The sequence below is a fragment of the Passer montanus genome, unplaced genomic scaffold, assembly GCF_014805655.1.
Source record: "Passer montanus isolate IOZ18808 unplaced genomic scaffold, ASM1480565v1 scaffold2, whole genome shotgun sequence".
NCBI lineage: Eukaryota > Metazoa > Chordata > Aves > Passeriformes > Passeridae > Passer > Passer montanus.
In genome coordinates, this window is record NW_024366591.1 from 29058872 (window position 1) to 29084580 (window position 25709).

The following is a 25709-nucleotide window of genomic DNA, read 5'->3' on the forward strand; positions in this document are numbered from 1 at the left end:
CTCCACCGACCACCGCCAACTCCCGCAAAAACACCCTCTTGGCACCGGGCGTAGAGCAAAGCTTTTGAAGCCAAACCACCCCCGCAGCGGCCACGGCGCATCCCGCACACGCCGAGGGACCGGCGCGTCCGCCGCGCCCCCCGAGCCCGGCCGGTGCCGCGGCGGGAGCGGAGAAACGGGGACAGGAGGGGAGCGGCGGGCAGGGCAGGGCAGCCCGCCGCGCCCGCCGCGCCGCGCACCGGATGATGCCCCCGCGGGGGGCGGTGGGCTCCTGCCGCCGGCGGCGCCTGGCGCCCCTCAACGAGGACAACGGGCGGTTCCTGCTGCTGGCCGCCCTCATCGCGGCGTACCTGAGCGCCGGCGCCACCGTCTTCTCGGCCCTCGAGAGCCCGTCGGAGGCGGCGGCGCAGCTCCGCTGGAACCGGACCCTGCACAACTTCAGCCGCATCTTCAACATCAGCCTGCCGGAGCTGCGCGCCTTCCTGCGGAGCTACGAGGCGGCCATGGCCGCGGGCATCCGCGTCGACGCCCTGCGGCCCCGCTGGGACTTCCCCGGCGCCTTCTACTTCGTGGGCACCGTCGTCTCCACCATAGGTGAGCGCCGCCCCGACGGCCCCGCGGAGCAGAGCCGCCCGGCCGGGGGATGCCGCGGCCCCGGCCCCGTCGTTATAGCGACCAAAGTTTGGGGAGCGGCGCCGCCGCGTTGCTGTGGCAACCGGGGCTTCGCAGCGCGTCCGGGTCGCTCTGTCCCCGCTGCCCTCCCGTGCCGGGGGTCGCGGTCCCGGGGTCCCCTCCAGCCCCCCCTTCCCGCTGCACGGAGCCGGGGACCGGCGCTGCTCTCCCGGGCTGGCAGCAGCGCCGGCCGTCGCGGCTGCGGGAGCCCCGTCCCCCCCAGCAAACTCCTGCTCCCGGCGGCTGGGTTCTTCCTTCTGCCGGCCCGAGGGAGCGAACGCGGCTGGCGGCTGCCCGGGCAGCGCTGCCTGCGCCGGGATGCGCCCGCCGCGCCAATGGCTCGGTACCGGGAGCGGCGGCGCGGGGCCGGCAGGAGCGGGCTGATGGAGACGCTGAACGAGAGACAGGCTTTCGCCGTGCCTGGCCGCCTTGGTACCGGCTTTAACTGCTGGCAAAAGTTAGGATGTGTATGTGTTCAAAGACGCAAAGTCGCGTGTCTTGCAGCCGTAGCGTTCTCGGTGTATCGCTGCAGCCCGCTGCAGTTTTTCCTATCCCATAGGTGTTTGGGAAGAGCGGCACTTTGTAAAGCAAATGATGAGTTGTGGTGGGAGGAAGGATTTTTTTTTTTTAAAACTCTGTGGCTATCTACTGCTCTTGGTCTGTTGCTTGAGAAAACCTTGTCCCTGAATACAAGACCTTAGCCGTCTTAACTCTGCCAGTTTTTGACTTCTGTAAGAAGCCAGGTGTCTTCTGAGCATAAATGTCTTGTTTTCCGTTTATTGTAGAGGAAGAAACTCACAGCTCGTTATTGCGTTTACATTCATTAGGTATGGAAAATGTTTTATCAATAATAACTAATCCGTATAATGGAGTCGTGATGGTGAGTACAGCAGTGTTGTCAGGTATTGTTGCTTTTTGCATTGAAAAATCCAGTTAACTTTTGCTTTGCAACTACATTTGGTAGCCCGGTCATTAAAACACCGTTTTAATTAAGTATTAAGCTTTCTTCATCACAGGAACATGTATTTAAAAGAGATTATTTTGACTGATCAGAATGAGTGAACAAAAAAGCTAATGTTTTAACAAAGCCATAATTTCATTACACCTGCTGTGAGAAACGGAAATCTTCAGATGATGTGTAAACACATTGCTGTCCCTGCCAACTCTGGCTTCTCCTCTCTGAGGTTATTGAAAGGTAAAATGTTTCCTCTTACTTTGCATTTGTTTCCATCTCCACTTTATTGCCTTGCCTGCAGTTATTTGTGCGTGAGCAGAGGAACTGAGGAACTCAGCAGGGTCTGGAGAGGTGTAAAGGCAGAGCCAGGAGTTGTGTTTCTCATATTCCTGTAGCACCAGCCGAGTGTTTTCTCCTTGGAGTCAGTAGTGTCATATCTCACATGCAAGGTGGGGGATGAAGACTGAGGGGTTTTTTGTGATGTGCATCAAAGGCTGGATTCTGACAAGTGTTCCCCAAGTCCCACCTTCTCTTGGAATGCTACCTGGCAGTGCTTACTCCTGGATTGTTTAGAGTTCAGAGAGCCGTAGAGCAAGGCTTTGCTCTGAGTGAGGAGATGCAGGCTGAGTTGTGCCTGTGGGCGCAGCAAAGGCCGTGGCAGAGCTGCTGTGCTGGGGGTGCCAAACTGCACAGCCTGGCAGGAGCAGTGTCTGCCGGAGTCCCAGCACCCCGAGGCTGCTCTGCTCCATCCGGGCATGGCTTCCACCATGCACATCTCACGTGTACAGCTCCTGCAGATGAAGAGGAGCTGCTGCCTCCACCTCAGTGCTTCTCTTCGTGTGCCTCTTCAAGCTGCTGCAGCTCGTAGAGGCAAAGCCCACGAAGAGCTCAGCTGCAGCAGGGTTTCTTCCACCACACAGTTGTATTCGGTTATTTTTGGCAGTTCTGCCCAGCGGAAGCGGAAAACCTCAGTGGGTTAACTAGTTGTTCCACTAAAACACGATGCTGTGCTCTTAGTCAAACGTGCACAAAGCTGTCTGGCTCATGGTCCCAGCATGGAGAAACCGAATGGCAGGGCAGTGAGATGTCACCTGGGTGAGCAGTTCCAAAGACATTCTTTCAAGGTCCATTTTTTAGCCTCCCAGCCAGCTCATTTATGTACCTACCCACCTGGACTACCTTTGATTCCACTGTCTGCTCACACACCACGTTATCCTGGCTCTGAGCAATTTGATTTGCTTTCATGTCATGCTTAATTGACAAGAATGCTGTTTTTACCCAGCCTTGCCAAGAACTACCAGACATGCAGAGTCAAAACAGCTTTCCTTCCTCCACAGCTTCATCAGTTACGTGTGTCAAAGCAACTTTATTACTCCAGCTAAACACACCACCATCCCAGCGAGGTGGTGGAAAGCTTCCTTACTCACTGCTTAACAAGCAGCAGGTATACTCAGTGTCTCTCAAGGGTAAATCACCCACAGGTTACTCAGCTTCTCATCTGTAGAGGATTCCAACTCGCAGGAATCGCGCTATGTCTTTTCAAGCCGTCGCTCTGTTCTCAACAGTTTTAATAAAGCTACTAAATCTTTCTCCTGCAGGCATTGAAATGCAGTCATCCAGGCACAGGGCTGCAAGTCCTCCTGGAGTTTGTGTGAGCTGAGCTGAGAAGGACTCCAGTTCTTCATCCTTCTGTGAACATGAGGGTTAGGAGTGGCCAGGCTGGGAGAGAACTGTTCCATCCGTGCTCCTGGAGCAGGCCCTTTGCAGCTCCCCTCTCTTAGGTGCCTCCTTGGCTGCAGTTCTGCACTTCCCTAAATCCTCAGGGACACAATCAAACAGGCTGGGTGAGAAACATGTTAATGGGGTCTTGAAGAAATGAGAGTTGAAATTCTAATTTTAAAGCATTTTCCTGAATAGCCCACAAAATGTGTGGCTTGCAGTCCATAAAACACCCTCTTGATAGCACTCTGGGCATTTAGTTTTTATTACTGTGTTGTTTGTGTTTGAATAATGAAATGTTGAGTCTGTTTTCATTAGACACATCTGGATTTTCAGAGCTATGTAAGAAAATCCTTCAGTCTAACTTCTGATTGCTTGCTGTCGAACTACACCATCTATTCAGTCATTATTTTGCATTCCAAAAGGTGCTACGTTTCTAGGCAATTATTGTTATTATTCTGATTTCTTTAAGGAGCAGCTAGGTGAAATTTATTATTGATTCTTTGGTCTAACTGACTGTAGGCTTTGGTTTTCAGTTGAGTTTTTTCATTCCCTCCCCAAATGCAAACCACCTATAGTACCCAACACTTTGTTAAAGACTGAAAACAAAAGTATAACTCAGACCAGATTTCTCCCTGGTAAAGTGTTACAGATGCAGGTATAATCAATCCTAGCTTTCCCTGTATTCTGGTAGCAGAGATTTGTTCTGCCTAGCACACCAGGCAACTCTGGAATGCCTGAAGATCTGGATTTCTGTCTCAGTCTAGACTTTGTACCCAGATTTCTTTCCTCTCTTAAGTGTCAGAATAAATCTTAGGTGCCTGTGTAGTAAAACATTTTGTAACATAGACCCATTTAAACTGGAATCTAAGTTTCTTATATGTAAGTACATATTTCAAGAATCAAGTGATAGAATTGATTTATAGAAATCCATACCAGGCATGAAAAAATGAGGTCAAGTGAAATACTCTGATATATAAAAGTGATTTTTTAAAATAAATTTTTTTTTGTAGCTCCTTTACTGTGGGCAGATTATTTTGGGATGGAACATGTCTGGGTTATGTGTGCTTGAGAAATGCCCCTGGGAAGAAAAGAAGCAGGGATCTTCTCTCTGTACAGCTGTGCAGGGGTTACAGGTGTTGGGGACACAGAGTGTAGGAGTGAGCTGAGTAACCTGTGGGTGATTTACCCTTGAAGACACTGAGTATACCTAGCAGTTGCCTTATCCCTGAGGTATCCTGTTAAATTACTCAATATTCCTGTGGACTGACAACTCCACCCAAAGGGATGGGGGCATCCTCTGCTCTTTAGTAACAGACACAGCATTCTGTGTTTTCTGCCATCTCGCTGGCTCTGGCAGCTGTTTTCTCCTTGCTTGGGATGTCAGCTGGGTCAGACCTTCTTCTCTCTGGCTCCTCTGTAGGGACCAGCACACCCAGCAGAGCATTTCTGCTTGTGCTCCACAACCTAAGCACCATAACCACTCACTTCCAAAATACCCTCTGGCTCTGTATCATAGTCTTGTGAGAATATCTGTCGGTCCAGATGTTCTGGAGGTGATAATTTAATGGAAGGGATGTGCAAAGCACATTGGACAGCTCAGTAAGCACGGGTGAGATGTTGGACTGCACTGCCAGGAGCCAGGGGTTGAGAGCAGCCTGTGAGAGGAGGCTCTACAGAGGATAATTTGGTGAGAAATCCCACAAATAACCAAGATGGTCTGAAGGTTTAAGGGGCAAGTCTATTTGTCCCATCTTCGTTGTTGTGTTCCAGGATGTGAATTAGAGCTGCAGCCACAGGAGATTCTGGCTCTCTGCTCTCCCTGAAGGCAGCCTCGCTGTCTATGGGGCCAGCCCATCCAAAAGGTGACAGCCAAGCCAGGGTGAGCACCTGATAAGCAGCAGCGTTACCTCCTCAGGGCTCTGCAGTTCTCTGGGGCTGATACAGGCAGCTCTTGCACAGGTTTCAGATTAGGGGGGAGTTGCTTCCACATTTGACCTTCTTAAAGTTAAGAAATAATCAAACAAAACTGAATGAGAAAGCAGCTGGAAGAGCCAGCAGTGTTATTAAGCTGCAGTGTCAGGTTATTTGTCTTTGCCATCCTGTACACAATCTGCAGGCAGAACGAGAGGGTGTTTCAGGCAGATCTGATTCCTTCAGTGCATGCCATGCTTGGATCAATGTGCCAGTGGATTTCTGAGTTATTTTCTCACTCGGGTAATCTCGATAAAGAACAGAGAGCAAGAGGCTCAGAGGGCAGCAGGTCAATGGTCAGCATATTTCTGTGGAGAGTTCTGATCCCACACTGATTTTCCTCAGATGAAGTACTGTGATCATAGCAATATTTTCTGCTTGCCATAGCTGCATGGGAGTATTAACTTTTTGGGTGCCACTGATAGGAATTTCCTAGGTGTGTGGGCATAGGTTGGGTGATCTGAGCAGAAAAGTAATCTAAATCACAGCTTGCTTTCTTGTAGTTGAGAGCAACCACATAAATCTTTACTTGGAATACATCCATGTAATTACACAGGTGACTTGAGGAGTCCCTACTGAAGGGCCATGATTAAATAATTTTGATCCCAAATTTGTTGTGATTTTATTCTAGAAGGAAGGAGGGAGAAACCCAAGTACTTGAAACAAAACCCTTTCTAAAATTAAAGAAAAAAAAAGTGAAAAATATTACTTTAATTTCAGTGCTTCTTAGGGTTTGCCTGCCTCTGTAGGGTTATGCCAGCCACAGAAAATTAAGCTTTCACTGTGCTTTGGCCATCCAAACAGAATGATCTCTACAGAGCATTTCAGTTCAGATTAGTTAATCTAAATGTTACAGATGTTTCTTTAATATTAACCCCTAGCTAAATGTTTCAAAACATTAACATCAGTAGCTGATGGAGAGTTCAAGGACAAACAAATTGCACTGGTTTTTGCCATGGCTGTGGAGTTTGAGGTGCTCAGCTGGAGCATTGAAATGTGGGGTCTCCAAATTAAATGTCAAGCACCACAGCCTTGTAGAGCAGTCATCCAAAAACCAAATTTTGCCCAGCGTTACCTGAGATATGGTCCAGCATCTCAGAAGCTAAGGGAGATTTTATACCGCCTTATGAGGCGCTGGTTCAGGTTCAAAACAAAGACCAGCTGGAGTTTGTAATCATGGATTCCATTTTTGCAGCCTTCAGGGTCACTGAAGGAGCAATGCCTGCTTGGTGAGCATGTACCTCCTGCTTAGCAGAGCATTCCATTTGGTCTTCGGTGATAGTCCTGCAGATACCTCTCTTTTAGCTCCCTATGCATTTACAAGAGCTTGTAGATGTGATTGCAGAGCAGGCTCCAGTGTGCCAAAGCACCCTTTGACATCTCTCCGTGCATGTGTGGCTCCAGCCAGTCCGTCTCTCTCACCATCAGCCTCCCTGTGAACCAGTGATGGTGCCTGCAGTGGCTGTGAGCGATCATAATTACTGGGCTTATCAGCTGCCCTGTTTGCTGCAGGCTCATAAAGCCAAATCCTGCTTGAAACTCTATGGCCTGTGTTCCCATGGAGCCCTGCCAGTCCCTGGAGCCTTCCCCCACTTTGTTCTCCTGGGGATATTCCCCCTTTCCTTCTCGTAGTGCTTGTCTACTGCTGCCTGCTCACCTGCCTTTCCCAGCCTGAGCTTCTCCAGTTCTCCTGCCTTCCTCCAGTTAGTATGCCCTTCTCTGCTGGGGATTTGTTTGCTTGATTAACTTTCAGTCATTTGTTTGCTGTCTTTACAGCCTTTCACATTAAGGACTACCAAAGAAGTCAGAAGTAAAGCTTTACAGCTTCTCTCTGTTCCTCATCACCCTCATCCCCTTTCCCTGGTGTTAATCCTGCTATTGACCCTCATTTCTTTCTTGGCTTGTTTCCTCCTTCTCTGATTGTCTTCAGTTTGACACAGATCATATTTTTTTCTCACTTGTACCACGGGGTCATCTTTGCCAGCACACTGTCTTGTTTTTATACAAGCTTTAATTGCTCTTCATCGTGGAGAGAAGAGGAAAACAATTACAGGGTAGTTCTGTTGACAATTAACTTCATGTAACATTACCTGCTGCTGGCGGTGTGCTGGAAAATACAATGTCATTTCTTTATTTTAATGAATGCAGGATTACCTTATCTTTGAAGCTGTTAAGTCAAAGATAATTTTGCCTCTTGCCATAGTTGCATCAGGGTTAGAGCAACAGAAAAACAGCTGGGAACATTTCATATGCAATTTTGAGACTGAAACAGCTTGATAGTATTGAAAGCATAGCCTTTGGCCATGATCTGAATAAGCCTTGCTTACCTATATCAAAAGAGACAGTCTTTGTAGTGTGTCAGAACCAAGGGCATATCTCAGGGCATTTTGGGAAAAGATGTTTAAGGACAAAAATTAGGGTTCATGCTGGTGTACATTTGAAATGTGAAAAGTCCTCCTGAGCACAATAAATGTTTGAAGTGACAATAAAAACCTTTTGTGAATAGAAACACTCTAGTAACAAACAGAATTATAATCCAAGGGGCAATTGCATAGCAATCCAGACAAATAAAATACCTCCTCAATAGCCTATTTCTGCTGAAGTCAATAGCAGACCACTCTGCAGAGCTTTAGAAAATCCTGCCTTAGATGCTTTATTGGCACTCCAGGTTTATAAAACAAATGCACTTGTTATTACCGTGTAAAATACATCCCCCTGAGCTCAGTGGGTCTGTTGATGGCACTGGCTGGTACACCTAGACATGGGAAGGTTTCAGTACAATCTTTCTTGAATCAAATGAGAAGTAGAATGAAAATTAAATCTAATTGCATTAGACAAGGCAAAGCATTAGCAGCCTTTACAAGTAATTAAAGCCTTGGAGTGGAATAAGATAAGAAATTGAATGGTTTGATGTTAACATATGGGATTACTTATTGTGAGTGAGGCACTGCTGTTGCTTGTATTTAAAATTCCATAATAAGTGCATGAAAGAAGCAGTAATGCCTTGAAAACAGTTGTAGCCCCATAGCAAATCCTCACTGGATTTTAACCTTTCTGAGCTTCTTCCACTGCAGCTTCTTCCCCTTTAGAAATTACTGGCCAAATTTTCCCCAATCATTCTCAAGTTTTACACAGTCAAATTTAATCACAGCAGAAGCTGCAGCTAGAAGAAATTTGTCCATGCAAGAGCTGAGTGAGGAACTAATTCAGTAAAATTCAGTTAAAGCCAGATAAAATAGCTTTGGTTATCCGTCATTATATATCCTGTCATCTTGTTGCTCAGCCTGAGAATTGTGGAAGCAATATATTTCTCTCCTGAGGTCAAACAAAAAACACAGTGTCACTCATGCTCAATGTGCATGGAGTCAGGTCTGCTTTAAGCCTGATGGAAATAGGAGGGAGTGACAGCAGTGTAAAGGTCTTAAACCCAAGCTGGGATTTTCACAAGAGAGGCAGAAACAAGCTGTTTGATATGATGATTTCTTAGTTTACAAAAGCTGCTACTGGCAGAGCTGCGAGGACCAGGAAAATCTCAGATAAAATATAAGCTCAAAATTGTCTTGGTAGTGTGGCAGAGTTGTTCAGTATCATTAAATTTAAAAATAGTCAAGGGAAATGCATACTGAGGAAGGAAGAGTTAAATGAAGAAGTAGAAAATGGGAAATAACTGGTTAGCCAGCAGTCCTGTCACCCTCTATTTCTGTTACAGTAACTTAAAATCGGGACTTTGTGCCTTCATGAATGGACTGGAAGAGCTGCCTGAGCAGAAAGATACTTGAGAATTTGCTCTTTGCTTTCAGCTGAAACTTTTTAAAATAAAGAGACCCTTGAAGGTATATTTAAACCATTAAGAAGACCAGGTAGGTTTATCAAAGGGTTTTTTTTTTTATTTAATTGTAACTGTGGAAGTTTGTACAGAGATTTGAAAAAAAACAAACAAACAAAAAAAAACAGGCCTAAGAGTGGAATGGATGTTTTCATGTTTAGGGCCTTTTTATCCCTTGGGTGCATCTTTATAGCCAAACTCTTTGTAAAGCAGAATAGCTGAGACAACTATGAAGAAACAGATGTTCTCTGAACACCTACCTACACAAACACCAGTGGCAGAAGAAAAAATATGCCACAAGTCTGTTGTTTAATCCAGTCAAAAGATAAGCCAACAATATAACCATTGAACAGCCTTTCCCATCTGTAAGGCTCAGAAAGCCCACAAGTGACATCTTCTTCTGTCAGACTTCTTATGCAGGGAAATATGACACAGACCCAAGATCACTTGTGAAATCTAGATAATGCTGTTTCTTGGCCTGAAAGAAGTATTGTGAGATGTACTGGCACTGAAGTGACAGTACATGTGCAAGTATTCTTTAAAAGCCAATAATATCTCAAGAATATAACAAAATTTGGATGCCATTATTCTTTTTCACTTGGAGTTCAGAAAAAAAAAAGGTTCAACCTTGGGTGTACATAGACATCTGAAATACAACTGCAAGTTTCAATAAACAGCAAAAGCATGTGTGAGTGCTAATGTTTGAAATGACAGGGCATAAGCTTTTTTTCTCTTAGGGTGTTGCTTAGATACACGATCATCCACACAAAAAACATTCTCAAAAACACATAGAGAAATAAGAATGGAAGCAGCTTTAAAGGATGAAAAATTATGATTGCAACAGAAATCTGCTTTTGGAACAATATTCACCTAGAATCATCAGCTGCATGAAGACTGTAGGAAGGTCAGAGGAGGTGGCAGAGTGTGGCTTCAGATACTGGACACATCTTAAGAGCAAGAAGGAATTGATGATTCTTGGGGTCCATGAGCTCCACTGTTGTGTATATCCATGGTTACTGAGCCACACTTCATCTCTTTTCTGGTTACCATGCTTTTGTTTTCTGTGTGTTTTTTAAAGCAGTATTTATTTTTAAGTGCAGGGGTGTTTCCTGTGTCTGGTGGTGTTGCAGAAATCCCTGTGTTTTAGGTGATTCTGGGCAGTGCAGTATGCCAAGGCAGATCCTTCTTCGCACAGCCTGGATCATGAGCAGGGGTTTGATACCCTCCCTGGCAGCTCTTAATGTGAGAGCGTGAAGACCCCAAGCCTGTAGTGCAAAGGGGAGGGTTTTTTCACAGTAATACAACTTTGCCAAACAACTGTGGAGCGTGTGGAATGTATTTTTCTGTTATTAGCACCACCACCATTTCAGATAAGATTATAGCAAAATTGTTTTCCCCAGCTGTTAGGATAAGAAAAGAAAACAAGCCAGAGACAGGACCCTGCAATCATCAGGTGTGGAGGCAGCCACAGGAAGCAGCTCTGGGCTAGTTTAGATCAATGTACAAGGAGACAGGCTGCCACCAAAGGAAAGAACATCCTGCTCCCATCTCCTTTTTCTGGAAGCCCTCCTTTGTGAGGTGGTTTAGGACTAATTTAGGCAACACTAGCCCATATTCTTTCTGTTTTAACAAGCCATTAGAGTGCTTTGGCTGTGCCAGGGGGACAGGATAACTGACAAAACAGGAGGACATTTAGTGGCATCTTGCTGAAGATTTGCCCAAGAAAGGCAGCATAAAATGAAGAAAATAATTTCAGTCTTGATTTTTATGATTGTAAACCATAAACTGGCCCCAAGAGTTTAGCAGACAAGAAGATTATATTATTTATAAGAGCAGTAAAACCTTAAGTATTGAAAGAAAGTTTATGAACAACATGTTAATAGAGAAGGGAGATTATCATGCCACAGGACACACCCATACATTTAAAGTCAATTCAGCAAGAATAGTGCCAGTTTGTAGGTCTTGACTTTCTTTTTCTCTGTGTATTTTGAATTTCGCTCCTGATTTTCATCCTCTGTGCTTTATTCCCCACCATCTCCTTTTAGGAGGGGCTCCGTCTCCCTGATTGGAAACCATAGCCAGAAAACTGAACAGAAGCTTGCCAAAGATTTTGAGCCTCAAGCCTGTGACTGTCCCTACATATTCCCTCTTCAGTGGGGCCTGCTTAGGCCAGGGCTGCTGCTCAGCTGGCAACGCTGATGGCTTGGCACAAGTCAGTCCCCATTTGCTTGTACAAGGTGTATAAAGAGCAGCTGGCCCCAGCCAGGCAACCATAAAACTGCTTTAGAGACACTTCTGCTTCTTCCTTGGCTTGGTTCTGTGCCAAAGCAACTTCAGCAGACCTCCTTCTCTATTTATTGTGTTTTGTCTTCAGGACAATGGCATGTAGTAGTGAGCAAGGGTGGACTTGTTTGGTTGGTCTTTGATGTGCACTTCCTTTGCAGGCTGTACACAGAAAGGGCAGCTTGCAGTACAGCTGAGGAAAAAAGCTTGCCTACTTCTGCTGAGTGAAAAGAGCAGGAATACTGCTGCTGGTGGTGAAGCTGAAGCCCCAGTGTTTATCCTTTTAAGGGCCATATGTCACTCAAACATGCAAAAGTTAGGCCACTTGAGCTGATAAATGTGCCTGCTGAGTACCCACTAGAGACTGAAGATCTTTCTTGGAAAGCTCAACTAGAAGGTGTCAGCTTAGAAAAACACTCTTGGGAAACCTGCTGCGAGGAGGAGGAGTTAAACATTCATGAGCAGCCAGGTTTTGAGGAGGTTATTCCTCTCTCCTTCCCTGAGGTTTCTTTGGGATCACCCCCAGTGCCTTAGACCCCATCAAGGTGGCAACAGTTGAGGTTTCTGAGGTGAAACCTCACCCTCAGTCCTCTCACCTTCACCCTAAATACATTGCTCTGGCTGTTTCACACATGGCAGCCTCTCCTTAGGTTTTGGGGTCCCCTTCTCACCCCCCATACAATTCTGTTAACTCTTTTTAAAACCAACATATATCAAAGAGGAATGAATATGTGGCCATGACCTTTCAGCCTGTGGTTTAAGGCATGGCCAGCAGAGGAATGCCAAGGGTGATTGATTCTGGTGTTCACTGGTCACTAAGGCATCGCAGCACTTTGGATAACCAATAACCTGATCGCCACTGTGTGTAAATAGAATAAAATTGGGACTGTAGAAAGCCTGTAATAGTCACCTGCAGCTCTTTGAAACTCCTCAAAGTTCAATTAATCATCTCCTGGCTCTGTTCTGCCAGCATGGCTCCTTTTGAGTAGCAGTTGTCTCAAACACCTGACTAATGTTTCACAGGTGGAAATGAAACAAGGAGCACCAGCAGAGACATGGGTGGTTTTTAACTACATTCATTAGGCTTATCATGGTGCTCTTTCTTGGCTAGAGAATGGATAGAGAGAATGATTGTGGAAGTCAGTCCTTATTTGCATAGTCACTCAGTATTTTCTCCATGCAATATCTGCCCCACTACGTGGGTCACCAAGGACTGCAAGCTTGTGTATAATACAAGCCAGCCCTAAAAACTACAGCTGTAGTTCATTTATTCAGAAATAGCACAGGTCCAACTTAAAGTATCTTAATTCACACAGTGCTGGACAGAGCGCTGCTGTTCAGGAGGTGTTTGCAGATACTAATCTAAATAAGATCAAATGGGATTTTGCAGCAACTTCTAGATTAAAGGCTTTGCAATAGAAAAGCTCTAAAATAATTTATTGTTTGAGCCCAGAGTGGGGTATTTTAGTAAAGCAGGCTGAGAAAGATGTTAAAGGGAAAGTAAGTCTTTCATTTGTAGTCTGGAAATGCAGAGCCAGTTGGAAGAACTGACTCGTTGTATTCCCACTCCTTGGGAAAAAGCTCTGGATACAGCAGTTCTGTCAGTCTGAGCTGTGACCCTGTATCCAAGGCAACTGTTTCTGGATGTTAGGTGGTAAGGAGCTAGAGAATAAATGAGAGGCAGTTGTAAAATATACAGGTATGATTCTCAGGGGAAATAATGATAAAATGCTAACAGGTGGGAAAGGGTGGAAGGAAGCACCAGAACCCAAACATGGGATTCAGAGTAGGATGTTTGGTTCCTATATACATGTTTAGTATGGTTTATGTGTCAGTCAAGACCAGCCAGGACAACTGGAGAGCTATGAAGTAAAGCAAGTGCAGAAAAGACATTTGTGCAGGAAAACATTAAAATTGGTAGCTCTTTTTTTCTCTGTGTTCTCTTAGTCTTTATGTTACAAGAACTTCTTTCCCTCTGGATGCAACATTCTGGTTATAGCCGTTTCTGTTGTTGTTTGTCTCTGGAACCATTTGTTTAAAAAGTTACTTTCAACCATTTTAGTTTCTTTTGATTTCCTTAAATATAACTATTTGATGGTTATATAGTGGTGTAGAGGTGATGCTGCTCCGATGATCTAAGTGCTGTTTCACTCTGGGATTTAAAATGACTGCTCCAGTGTGCTGACCTGCTGTGTGAGTGAAGTCCTGTGGCTTATAAGAAGAGCTAGGGTGGCTGAAAGAGGCAGGGACACATTATGCCCTTCCTTGTATTGTTTTCTGTGATTTCCTTGTGTTCAGTTTTTGAAGTGACCAAAACTTTATTGCATCTCTGAGTAAATACATTTTTTACTGCAAAATTGTTACCCACTTTAATCTCAAAATGTAGTAAGACAAGGTAATTGCCAAAATAATTTGACTGAGAGGAGAGCTCACAAGTACTAAAGCTGCTATTCCTTTCTGTCTTCTGGCATCAACCACCTCTTACTCATAAGAAAGTGGGTAAAAGAAAAGAAAGCAAGAGCAACAGGAAGCATATGTCACAAGTTTGTCCATCTGTTCTACCTCTTGAATCCATCCCTAGCTTAAGTAATTTAAAGCTCCAGATGAGCAGAATTGTAACCACAAACCTGTTATGCAAGTCTGGATGAGGGTCTCATTAAATGCCAGCACTTAACCGTGAGAGGCTGCTGCTGAAGAGAGTTTTTATCAGCTCATCTCTGCTAATTCTCTTTGGGGAGGAGAAATATCAACCAGCTGAAATTAATGCTGCCATAGAGCTTGTATCTGAGGTGATGGGGCAGAATTGGCACGAGGGAGGTTCAGATATTGCATCTGAGCCACACAAAGGCAACCCAAGGCACCTGTGAAATATGTCTCAGGGCCATGAAAAGCACAAAGCCCTGCTGTGTTTTTCCCCTGTACTGTGTTGGAAGCATAGGCAGTTCTGGATGAGTTTGCTTCATCCAGGCATCACAGTGTTCTGAGCCCTGGGTGGGGGCCGAGCTCAGAGATGAGGTACAGAGCATCCCAGAACCAGCTCCTCATGCTGGGGGTGACACCGAGGGACAAACACAGCTGGCAGGGGAAGATCCTGCACAGAGAGCCCGTGACTGCTTCCCTCAGCCAGCTGGTGACCCAAGGGATGTGTTTTAGTGGTGGCTTGGCAGTGCTGGGCTAGCAGTTGGACTCAGTGGTCTTAAAGGTCTTTTCCAACCTAAATGATTCAGTGTTTGCCTAGCCTCATTTTTTGCCTGTTTTGTGTATTTCTTAACATTCTCATTGTTGTGATGGGCTCTTTCACCTTGCTTAGCTACATACTGAATTTTGGAAGCATTTTGCTTCAGAAAAATCTTGATGAAACAAACAGCATCAAAAATGTAAAACTTCATCACCTCTCTTGAATGATCACCAAAAAATAGTAAAAGGCTTCAGCACATTTACAGCTTGATCCAAACTGTTGCTATCTCTCTTTTTTTTTTCCTAATTAATAAATGTGTCTAGCCGTATGTGTGACAATAAACCCATTTATTTTGATGGTGATGTTCACATGCTTGCTGTGAAGCACATGTTTAAGTGCTTTGCTGACAAGGCACAGGCAAACAGATGCCTTCTCCATAACAAGTTGGCTGTGTATCCCTAGCTGGCAACCACAACAGGCTCCCCAGCTCCTTCTGAGGACCAGGCACTTTTGGATATGCATCATTAAATGAGAGGACTCCTGCTACCAGCCAGCCCAATCCGGAGAACAGGTCCCTCCCACAGAGAAGAAGGAACTGAGAACTTCCCAGAGCCCATGGCAGGCTTTGTGGGGTCTGCTCAAAGGTGGTCTTGTTAACACTGCAAAATGGGGAGAAGACTGTGGGTCCAGAAAGCAAAATGTCATGACCTCTTTGGTAATATTTTCTGGTAATACTAAGCAAGTTTTTCACTGACTTTTACACAAAATACTCTTTTTACAGTGATGCTTGTGATCATAAAATCAGAGAATGGTTTGGGTTGGAAGGGACCTGAAAGATTATCTGTTCACATGGGTAGGGACACCTTCCACTAGATCAGGTTACTCAGATTATGAGGTATGGGCTGACTTGCTGGCACACAGCTGTTTCTGAGCCTGCCAAATCTGTTGTCAAAGTAGGACCACCTCTTCCCTCATTCATCTTCATGTCACTGAAAGGATACGTCTGAGTGTACTTGTCATGAGCATTTACATTCTTCTGCCAACCAATGGGAAATTCTCTATCAACAAAGCAGGAAAGGAACGCAGATAAACTAGCCAGAACAATTCAGCCATTGCAAAAATAGATCAAGAGATTTCAAGCAGCAATCTCAACTCATTGTATATAGGCAATATTATCCTGTTGCTGTTTATAAAGGTATTAATGGTAATAAACTGGATTTAATTATTTCATTATGCTCTGTAATGATTTCATTATGCTCTATGCTTTTCCTTCACAAACTTCTATTTGTGTAGTCTGGTGTTGATATTTACCTCCTTGAATATGTTCCTTGCTGGGTATTTTGGTGGAACAATACAGCAATGAAATTTTGGAATGTGGATTTTTCACAAAACTTTAATTTAGATTGGATGTGGTTATTTATTCATGGGACATAAGCAGTCACCTCAATCCTGTCAAATGTTTTTTGCCTGAGCCACCAAGTGTTTTTACAGGGAAGAATAGCAGAAAAAAGCCAATACCTGCAGAACTGAGTTTCAGAAGACTCTTCTTGAGATAGGATGTGAAATGCATGTGATCTTTATCATAATATAACTGGTATCATCAAATGGCATGGAATAAAGCTACTGTATTTATTTGCATGGAAATTTAAGTTCACTTTTGCTGTTATTTAACCATCTGTTAGCTACAAGGCATTTCTGCTTACTTTTAAAACTTCGTGTATGAGTAATGTTATAATAATAAGTAATATTACAATAAGTAATTCATATGAAGAAGAGTTGAATTAATATTGTTGCTGGATCTTCCCAGAGTTTATATATTCTGATTTTTCTGTTCAACTCTATGCAGCAGTGTTTTTCCCTGCTGTAATTATCCATCTGCAAGTTCCCAGTGCCCCCAGTCTGCCAGGCAGCTCTGCGGCGTGATGGCTTTTCCTTCCTTCTGTGATGACACCAGGTGGGCTAGTCACAGCTGGGATTTGGAAAAGGCTTTAAAGTGCTGTTATTTTTAAAACAGTATTCAGTATTTGGGAGGTGGTTTGGTTTTTTTTTTCCTGTTACACAACCTGAAAACTTCCATCTTCTCAGTGGGAATGGTACAATCAGAGCCCTATAACAAAAATGTTACACTGTGTTACAGCTTGTGAACAGAGAACTTAAATTTTCCATCAGGTCGTGATGGCTGACACATGTGGGAGCAGGGAAATGGCCTCTTCACCTCATCCCACCCTGAAAAGGTTTGGGCTCACTGAGTCTTCCACCTGCCTTTCGAGTGGTGTTGCTCTGTTAATACAGATAATAATCCTTTCATCTTGCAAGGATTTTTTTTGCTCACTTTTGAGTTTTAGTCCTCTCATTGAACTTTTGGTGCCTTCTTCCTTCTTTACCAAACTCGGTTTTGTGTTGGCCTAAGCTGACTTAGAGATAGCACTCCTTTTGTCCAGTGAGATGGGAGCCTCGTTAAGGTACATGCATTGTGGGCTTCCTCACAAAAACCCATGTTATTAACATTGCCCATTTATCTCCACACCATAGGTTTTGGAATGACCACACCAGCAACCGTGGCTGGAAAAGTGTTCCTCATCGTTTATGGCCTTTTTGGGTGTGCTGGGACTATCCTCTTCTTCAACCTCTTCTTGGAGCGCATCATCTCCCTCCTGGCATTTATCATGAAGGCGTGCTACGAGAGGCAGCTGCGAAGGAGTGGTCTCCTACCTCCCAACTTCCGAAGGGGGCCAGCCGTGTCCGGGGTGGGCAGCCTGGTGGGCTGGAAGCCATCCGTTTACCACGTGATGCTGATCCTGGGAATTTTTGCTATCGCCCTTTCCTGCTGCGCCTCCGCCATGTACACGGCAGTGGAAGGATGGAACTACATTGATTCCTTGTATTATTGCTTTGTCACCTTCAGCACCATCGGCTTTGGAGATTTGGTAAGCAACCAAAACGCTGTGTACCAACATCAGGGATTATACAGATTCGGGAACTTCATGTTTATATTAATGGGAGTATGTTGCATATACTCCCTTTTTAATGTCATCTCAATCGTAATCAAACAAATTTTGAACTGGGTGTTGAAAAAATTCGAATGCAGATGTTGCCCAAAGTGCCATAAATCCAGTACCCGCCTCAGCCGTCGCAACGCCATCACCCCAGGAGCCCGCCTGCGCCGCCACAACGTCGCCATGGACGCTGATGGACAGTACGACAGTGACACCGAGGGCAGGAGGCTCTCGGGAGAGATGATCTCCATGAGGGAGCTCACGGCGTCCAGTAAAGTCTCCCTGGCCATTCTGCAGAAGCAGTTGTCCGAGACAGCCAACGGCTACCCGAGGAACGTCTGCATCAATACGAGACAGAACGGTTTCTCTGCGGGGGTGGGGGCTCTGGCCATCATGAACAACCGCTTGGCAGAAACAAGTGATTCTAGGTAGAGTTTTTGGAATTCTGTTTGTTTCTTATATAAAAATAAAATGGCGGTTAGGGTGGAGTTACCGCTGCAAGCTACTGGAAAGTTTTACATTTCAGAGACAGCCTTGGTATTCATTGGGTGTTCCAGCATTTTACTTTCTGGGGGTTTTATAAGTTTTCTCTAATATGCAGTGAGATCTTTACCATTATGTTACAGTTTTCCCCTAAGGGGGTTTTAAATGAGACTTGGATGTCTTTGATGCAGAATCTGGTGCAATTTCAGAAGGATGGTGTGCATGGCTAGGATGGTGTCAAAACCAACATGTTCTTCAGAGCAGCGCCTGAACCCAAACTCTGTGTTAAAAGGCATAAAGCAGGCAAGTTGTGCTCCAGATTCAAACATGGGGTTGGTAAGTTTTGGCTAACCAGTATCTCCCAGTTTGCTGAAGTCTGGATCTGGTCCTGAGCCTTGTACTCAATGCTCTTCAGCGGTTCCTCGTAGCGGGCCTGTGTATGACATACACGTAGGTGACTGTCGTCACACCAGATTTAGGGTGGCTGTGCTTCACTTCAGTAATCCCACTGACCTCAGTGGCAGAGGATGGAATGGGCTGAACTCCCCTCCTAGAAATGATGGGGTTTAACCAGGCTTGTCTGGAAGAACATCTGCCACCTAGCCCTTAAAAGTCAGGGGATTATCAAGGACCGTGTTAAAGTGTGCAGAACTGTTCCTACCTACTGAATAACAGAAAACAGGCAATTGTCATCCTCAGAACTAACTTTGTTTCATACAAGAGAAGCTGGTATGCACCTCTGGTGTGAAATGTTTGCATCACCACAAAAATGCTTACTTCCTTACTTTCTCATTGAAAGTCACTAAAATGAATGTAGGCTCTCTGTTGTCCTAAATTTGCATCTTCTGCAGTGTTGTTGCAGAGATTCATGCAAATCATCTCCTTGCGATTCTCTGAGGGGCCCAGCCCTGTAGTTGTTTCCCACAAATCTGACTGTGCAGGTTGTACAGAAGGAGAGCATTGCTTTGGAGTTCCCCCAGAAGCTGGCTTCCCCCAAAATGTTGACACCAAGTCATTAAGTGGCCTTTGGCTGTTGCTGCTACCATCTTAAGCCATATTAAACCTGTGCTAGCCCAAACCACTGAAGAGCCAAAAGCAAACCTGGTCTAGAGTGTGTAGTTTAGCATGACAACTGGGTGCAGAGCATTTGCTGCAAACCTCTTTCAAAAATGCATGCACAGCTCTAGATCATTTCTCTAAATTCTCTCTACTATACTGTGAAGATAATAAAAAAGCTTCTGCTGATTCCAAGCAAGTAATAAAACTTAAGCTTGTATTCTGAGAAGCCTTCTCTTGGAAACTTACTGGAAAATTGTAGGCAAAACCATTAGTAGTAGGTTGGTCACTGAATAAATTGAACAAGCTGATGAACAAAAACTAGGAATATTAGAAATGTTTGAAAATATCTCCATGAAGTTTTATATAGATATTTTACTCTATTTACTTTGTTTTGCATGGGTTTGGAGTAGCCATCATTTTTGCTTTCTTTTAAATTTGTAGCAGGGCAAAATGTTTTGGAATTTACCCTTGGAAAACCAACTTTAAATTTGAGATTTTGCACACCTGAGCCTGCTAGCTGAATTATGGCGAGGAATGTATCTTTTTTTCCTGATGAAAAGAAATCAGAGCTGCAGATAAACCATCACACATGGGTCTGTATCACGCTGTAAATGTCACAGCTTTTGTCAAAATGTGTTTGGCCAGAAACAAGCAGTGATGATTGTAATGTGTTTCCAGCTGGCACAGACTCACGCTTAAGGTTCTGTGGTATGGTAGGGGCTGCATTCAAGAGGCAGGAGCTTTCTTGGTGGTAGAGAAAGTCCATCTGTCCCAGTGCCTTCCTGTCTGTGCACTCCTCCTCTTTAAGGAGGCAGGAAGAGGTGTTTGGTGCTCCTTTTGAAGGCCACTGAAGGATAAATTTAGGCAGGATGTACAGGGAAAGGTCACGGTCTGGAAAAGACTCTGACTGCTGGAAGACCCAGTTCAGGCAGATGCCTTCCAGAGATGCAAGGGAAACTGCACAGGCAGGGAACCAAAAGAATGAAAATTTGTTATTTCCCCTTGGGATTACGTCCACAGGTAAATCTCTTAGTATGATGATTTATGTGTTTGTTTATTAAAAGTGTGAATGGGACCCTGCTCTTTTTTTGCAGCTCAACCTCTCTTAAGGTTGTATCTTGGTGTATTTGTCATCATGGAGACTATTACTCATTAGAACTATTACATAAATAAGGGTAGACAGGTTCTGTCCCAAGGGACTTAGGAATTTGAACTGATAGGGCTCCAAGCCACAGCAGAATTACCTGTTTATTATTTTGCTCATAAAAGCATGCTCAAATGTATCAACATTCTGTGAGCTCAAGAACTCTTATTTTTATGGTAGCAAATTTGCAAATTTTTTTTCAGTGAGTTGTTTTAAAGGATAAATATTATAACCATGATTAGGATCCTTTTTAAACTGTAAATTTGTGAATTGTTTTCAAACTTCTTATTCCAGCCTGGAAAATGCAGTGAAATAATACGAAATTGTACATACCTCCTCTGTACTTTTCCTGAGTCCAGGCAAAGGCAGACACACAGCCTGTTGTAACATGATTGAAATGCTTCCAAGTCTTTCTGGTACCATCAGTCACAGCGGTGCCTTTGCAGGACCCTTTGCAGTTCCTGTTAACTCCAGAGGAAGTTGGACCAGCTCCTGGAGCTGGGCATCTCAAGGAATTTGGGCATCAGGTTGCTGCTCTGTTCACTTAGATCTAATGTTTACTTACACCCAAGGTCCTTGATAATCTCCATTCTGCTTCCCTCCAGCCTCAGAGGAAGTGCATGCACAGTTATTTACCAGTGGCCCTGTTGCTTGCAGGTGTCATATCCCCAGATGGTGACAAAAGTCAACCACAGGGACCGCCAGGTCATATCTAAGTCCTGTAAAAATCCCCAAACCCATCTGGCTCAGCAAAGCTCAGTTTATAGGAAGGTCAGAGCACAGTTACTGACCTGGGTCTCACTGGGAAGCATCTGCTGAAGGGTGGCCTTACAGTTCCCTCATATTCAGTAGCAGAGGTATTTTTCAAGGACGCATGGAAACCCAGCTCCAAATCTCTACTCTTCAACCTGCCAGCCCTACCTGGGCACCCATCACCCCTGTGCATGAAAACATGAGCCAAGAGGACATAGGAGGTTTGAGATCAGTCTTTCCTAGTCCCTTGTGCTCTTCCTTTAGCTTTTTTTTTTAATGACAACCCCTCTTTGAACTTGCCAGGCTTGGGCACCTGACTCCTCTTCCATTGTGTGTGGATTCCCCAGGGCAGCCTGCTCCATTGGTGAATTAACCCCTAAACGTGCACCAGTTGCACCAAGTGCAATTCCTCCTGGTATTTCATTTCCACAGACAAAGCAGATACCAGCAATACCTGGACAAAGACTGAAGCACAAGAAATCAGAAGGAAATGAGAGGAGCAGAGTGGGAAAGTGAAAGCACACTGCACTAGATTGCACTTTCTTTTCAGGTAACCTGGGAGCTTTACATTCTTGAAATGGGTTGGTTTTTTTTATTCAAATTTAATTATGGGTAGCCTTGAAAGAATACAGTTGGCTTAGATTTTAAAAGCTCATCTTCCCTGGTACACCCCTCTCTGCACCACCTTGTAGAACAGCAGTAGTGTTTTTTTTATTCAAATTTAATTATGGGTAGCCTTGAAAGAATACAGTTGGCTTAGATTTTAAAAGCTCATCTTCCCTGGTACACCCCTCTCTGCACCACCCTGTAGAACTCTTCACTGACACAGACCAAGACATCCCAGCTGCCTGCTGAGCCTACAGGCAGCACAGCCCTGAGCTCAGACCCTGTCCCCCAGATTGGTCTTCTGCTGCCTGAGCCCAGGAAAGAGCATTCAGGAGCAGCAGAAGACTGCAGGAATTAGGACTCCTCTGTGAGCTGGCTCCTAGTGAGAACAGCAGTGGCACAAGTGTGAGCTGCTTGGACAAAGGAGATACCACATGTGCCTGGCACCTGCACTAATACCCTGCAGATGAAGATCAAAACTTAGGTGAAAGTTGATGGGCAACAATGACCAAATTCAAGTGACATCTTCTCTTAACCCCAGAGGTCAGCACAGAGCAGTCACAAGGAGTAATTTCTTGTGAAACCTGTAGCATTTGGCAAATCTGCTTTGACCTCTCAGGGTCTGTCTTCCCTCTGTGTGTCTTGGACAAAGTTTGGAGTCACACCAAGATGTCATCTGGTTCTCATTGGTTTCATCCCATCTGCAAACACTGTTCTCATTCTGAAAAAAAATCAAATGGCTCTTTATTTCCTTGCAGAGGATGCCCTTCAGACCACGTAGCTGTTCAGAGCAATCTCAGCCACAGAGGCAGTGTCTGAGGGACAAGGCTGTGCTTTGCCTCCCTGCAGAAGCAGCATTGTACAACAATGAATCCAAAGGCTCTTTAGGCAGTTCCCAGCTCTGATTGCAGCCAGAATTACTGGTGGAAGACAGGAATCCCACTAGAGCTCTCTGGGAGTGCCCTGTGCCATGTTAGGTTACCCAGAAATGCCCCTGTTGGTGTAGTGCTGCTGTCCCAGCACAGCTTCAGCCCTGGCCCTCAGTTTTATCTCCTCCCCAGCTTTCTGTGGGTGAAAATTTGAGTATACTGTGACCATTTACCCATATTTCAGTCATGCCTTGCTGCTGAAAGGCTTCAGCAGCAGCGGAGGTCATATAGCCAGGCATGTGGGCTCAGTATAAACCTGATTGCCTGTGTGGGATGAATTTATGACTATATGGAAATTAGCTGTAGCAATGAGACAATTCTCACATTTTAGTATTTTTCTAGCCTTTAACTTGAAAAATATTCAGTGGCAAATCATTGCAGTGAATGTTCAGAGCTAATCTCAACAAAATCATACTTTGCTGATTGCTAGCCTAGCAAATCTGTGGGTATGGCTGCTGCTCTAATTGGATTACTAATGTGCCTTTGCAAACCAACACACGTCTGCAGTGTTACATTTAAATAATACAATAAATACTGTGTTACATAATAAACTCAATTAGGAAAAATTACTACTTGACTCACACAGAATAACTAATGAAGGGTGCATTGCACATTGTACAACCAGTATGCAATTTTGTTTTCTTTTGTTTTTTGGTGAATATGTCCATATTTGAGCTCAAATTGTGCTTTCATGAATGCTAGGAAAAGAGAAGCACTGCATTGGGGAAAATAAAGGAAAGTATGGACAATTCCACTGAGTTTTGACACAAAGGCTATGCATGTTAGCATATACACAGTAAGTGGTTCATTTTGCATTATAAATGCATTGTGTAGCAATGGCACTGAGGAAAAGAAACTACTTTAGCTTACATGGCCGCAGTCTGAATGCAGCTACCAATAAACACACATACCTTTTTCCTTTCTCTCTTTGTTTGCTAAATGGGTAACATCCACCCTTTAATTAAATTATCTCTTTAAACCCTCAAAAAGAAAATGCAATTGCCCTATATCATGCATAGGCAAAAATGGGTCTAAGATCAAATCCAAACTTTGAATTCTAAGGATCCAGACTGGTGTAGTTTAGCTTTGAAGTGGGGCTGCAGAAGTGCAGCCTTCAAATGTAATGTTTCATCCTTCCCTGCAAAAAAAAAAAAAAAAAGGAGTAAATACAGAATTTATTGCAGATTATCCAAAAAATCTGGTGATTTAGCATGAGGGGAAAAAAATACAGGAAATCATGTGAAAATCATGGGGAAGGGGAGAAGCTTAGAAGTGTCCTCCAGCAGATCCAGCAGAAAACCAAAGACTTGCTTTGCATTCGCTCGTGCGTTTATTCCTCGTCACACAGCGCTGTGACACTGCCACCCCCCAAGGAGCTCCCGTGGCATCTTTAAAATAAAATTTTTTTCCCTTCCCCCAAAAAAAAAAAAAAAAAAAAAAAACAAAAAAACGGAGTAAATACAGAATTTATTCCAGATTATCCAAAAATTCTGGTGATTTAGCATGAGGGGAAAAAAATACAGGAAATCATGTGAAAATCATGGGGAAGGGGAGAAGCTTAGAAGTGTCCTCCAGCAGATCCAGCAGAAAACCAAAGACTTGCTTTGCATTCGCTCGTGCGTTTATTCCTCGTCACACAGCGCTGTGACACTGCCACCCCCCAAGGAGCTCCCGTGGCATCGTGGGCTCAGCTGCCTTGTCTGGAACGTGGAGAGAGGTGTTTTGTGAGAAATGCCTTTTCCTGTGGGAAAAGGCACCACACACAGTCAGCGCTGATTTTAGGAAGTCAGCTGCCCAGCTTTAGCTGCAAAGCAGCCGTGCTGGTCCCCTGCAGTGATGATCAGTATTTTGGGTGTATCAGAGGTGCAGATGGCCATGCCTCCAAGTCCTCCTAGTCCCAGGGCCATGTCACACCCAGGTGTGTCCCAGCCAGCTCCCAAGCCCAGACTTGGCGTGAGGATGTAGCTGGGTTTGAAAGTCTGTAACATCCCAGCATCCTATCCTCAACATCCCAAGTGTTTTCAGGATCAGACCTTCAGCAGGTGATGCTTTTTCAAACCTAAGGAATACAAAGAAGTCTCCATATTCCTTTTGTACTTTGCAGACTGTAAGAGTACTTTTTAAAGCCAGTGAGTCAATGCGAGATTAATGCTTTTGTAATGACATACATAAACAACATGGAAAAATTACTGCTATTTCTGATAATGTGCAAATCAAACACCAGGTTTTCTCAATGCGTATAATTTCCTATTCCATGCAAGTACAATTATGTCCAGGAAATTTTTGCTTGTACCATCCATGGGCTGCACAGGCAGTGCAAGAATTCAGTTCCAGTTCTATTGTAAAACCTCAGTGTCTGAAAGCACAGCATCTAAAAAATGGTTTGGGGATTGTTTGGGGGGGTTTTTTTGTGTGTAAACATTGTTTATTTACAAAAAATAAAAATGCTACAATTCTACATATACAAATCCATTTTTAGCTCACTGGAATACTACTTTGTTGGGTACTCTCAGCAAAAATATTCATTCCAAATTTCCAGCCCATTTAAATTATTCAAGTTTCAAGATAACCTGTTGAAAAGTATTCCTATTTATTTTGTTTCTGTTTGAAAGGGCACAGCTTGGTAGATATTTTTAGCTGAGCTGGCATTGCTTCTACTACAAACCTCAAAATTTTACTTCTTGACTTGATTCCCCTGGTTCTGGTTTTTGCTCATTTCTGCACTGAATTCTGGAAGGAACAACCAGTTCTGTCCTGTTTTCGGCTTGGTATCACTTTCCTTTTTGCATTGGTTGCACATAGCTGAAATATGAACACAAGCAAACATTTCCAGACACCAAAATTAGTCACTTTTCTAAACTTTTTATTTTTTAAATTGTTTTGTAAAATCTAGAATCAGATTGTAAATTATGTCATTCTTGGAATTAGCAAACTGAATATTTTTTTCTACCAACAGAATTGCTTGACATGAATTCTGTGAAGGATGCTAATGATTCAGTTTCATGTAAAAGGACTTGCCTATTTCATTTGCCCATTCTGTCTAAATTGTTTCAAATTCTTAAAGTCAGAAGTATGTAAGTCCCATTTGGAAAAAGCCCTATGCTGAACATTTGCTCCTGTGAATAGAGCTTT

The 25709-nt window shown here is 44.1% G+C and overlaps 1 protein-coding gene across 1 annotated transcript; it reads left to right on the forward strand.

Moving 5' to 3' along the window:
* Positions 1 to 215: 215 nt before the first annotated feature.
* KCNK12 (potassium two pore domain channel subfamily K member 12) lies at positions 216 to 23736 on the forward strand. Its single transcript, XM_039707569.1, has 3 exons — positions 216 to 594; positions 17140 to 21746; positions 21854 to 23736. Exons 1-2 carry the CDS (start codon positions 243 to 245, stop codon positions 18033 to 18035), a joined length of 1248 nt encoding a protein of 415 aa, XP_039563503.1. The 5' UTR covers positions 216 to 242; the 3' UTR covers positions 18036 to 21746; positions 21854 to 23736.
* Positions 23737 to 25709: the final 1973 nt, after the last annotated feature.

What these genes read in the sequence shown, in the direction of transcription:
- KCNK12 (XM_039707569.1), top strand. Translation starts at nt 243, where the DNA reads ATGATGCCCCCGCGGGGGGCGGTGGGCTCCTGCCGCCGGCGGCGCCTG. An exon ending in CACCGTCGTCTCCACCATAG is followed by an intron (nt 595 to 17,139) that starts GTGAGCGCCGCC and finishes TCCACACCATAG; the next exon opens with GTTTTGGAATGACCACACCA.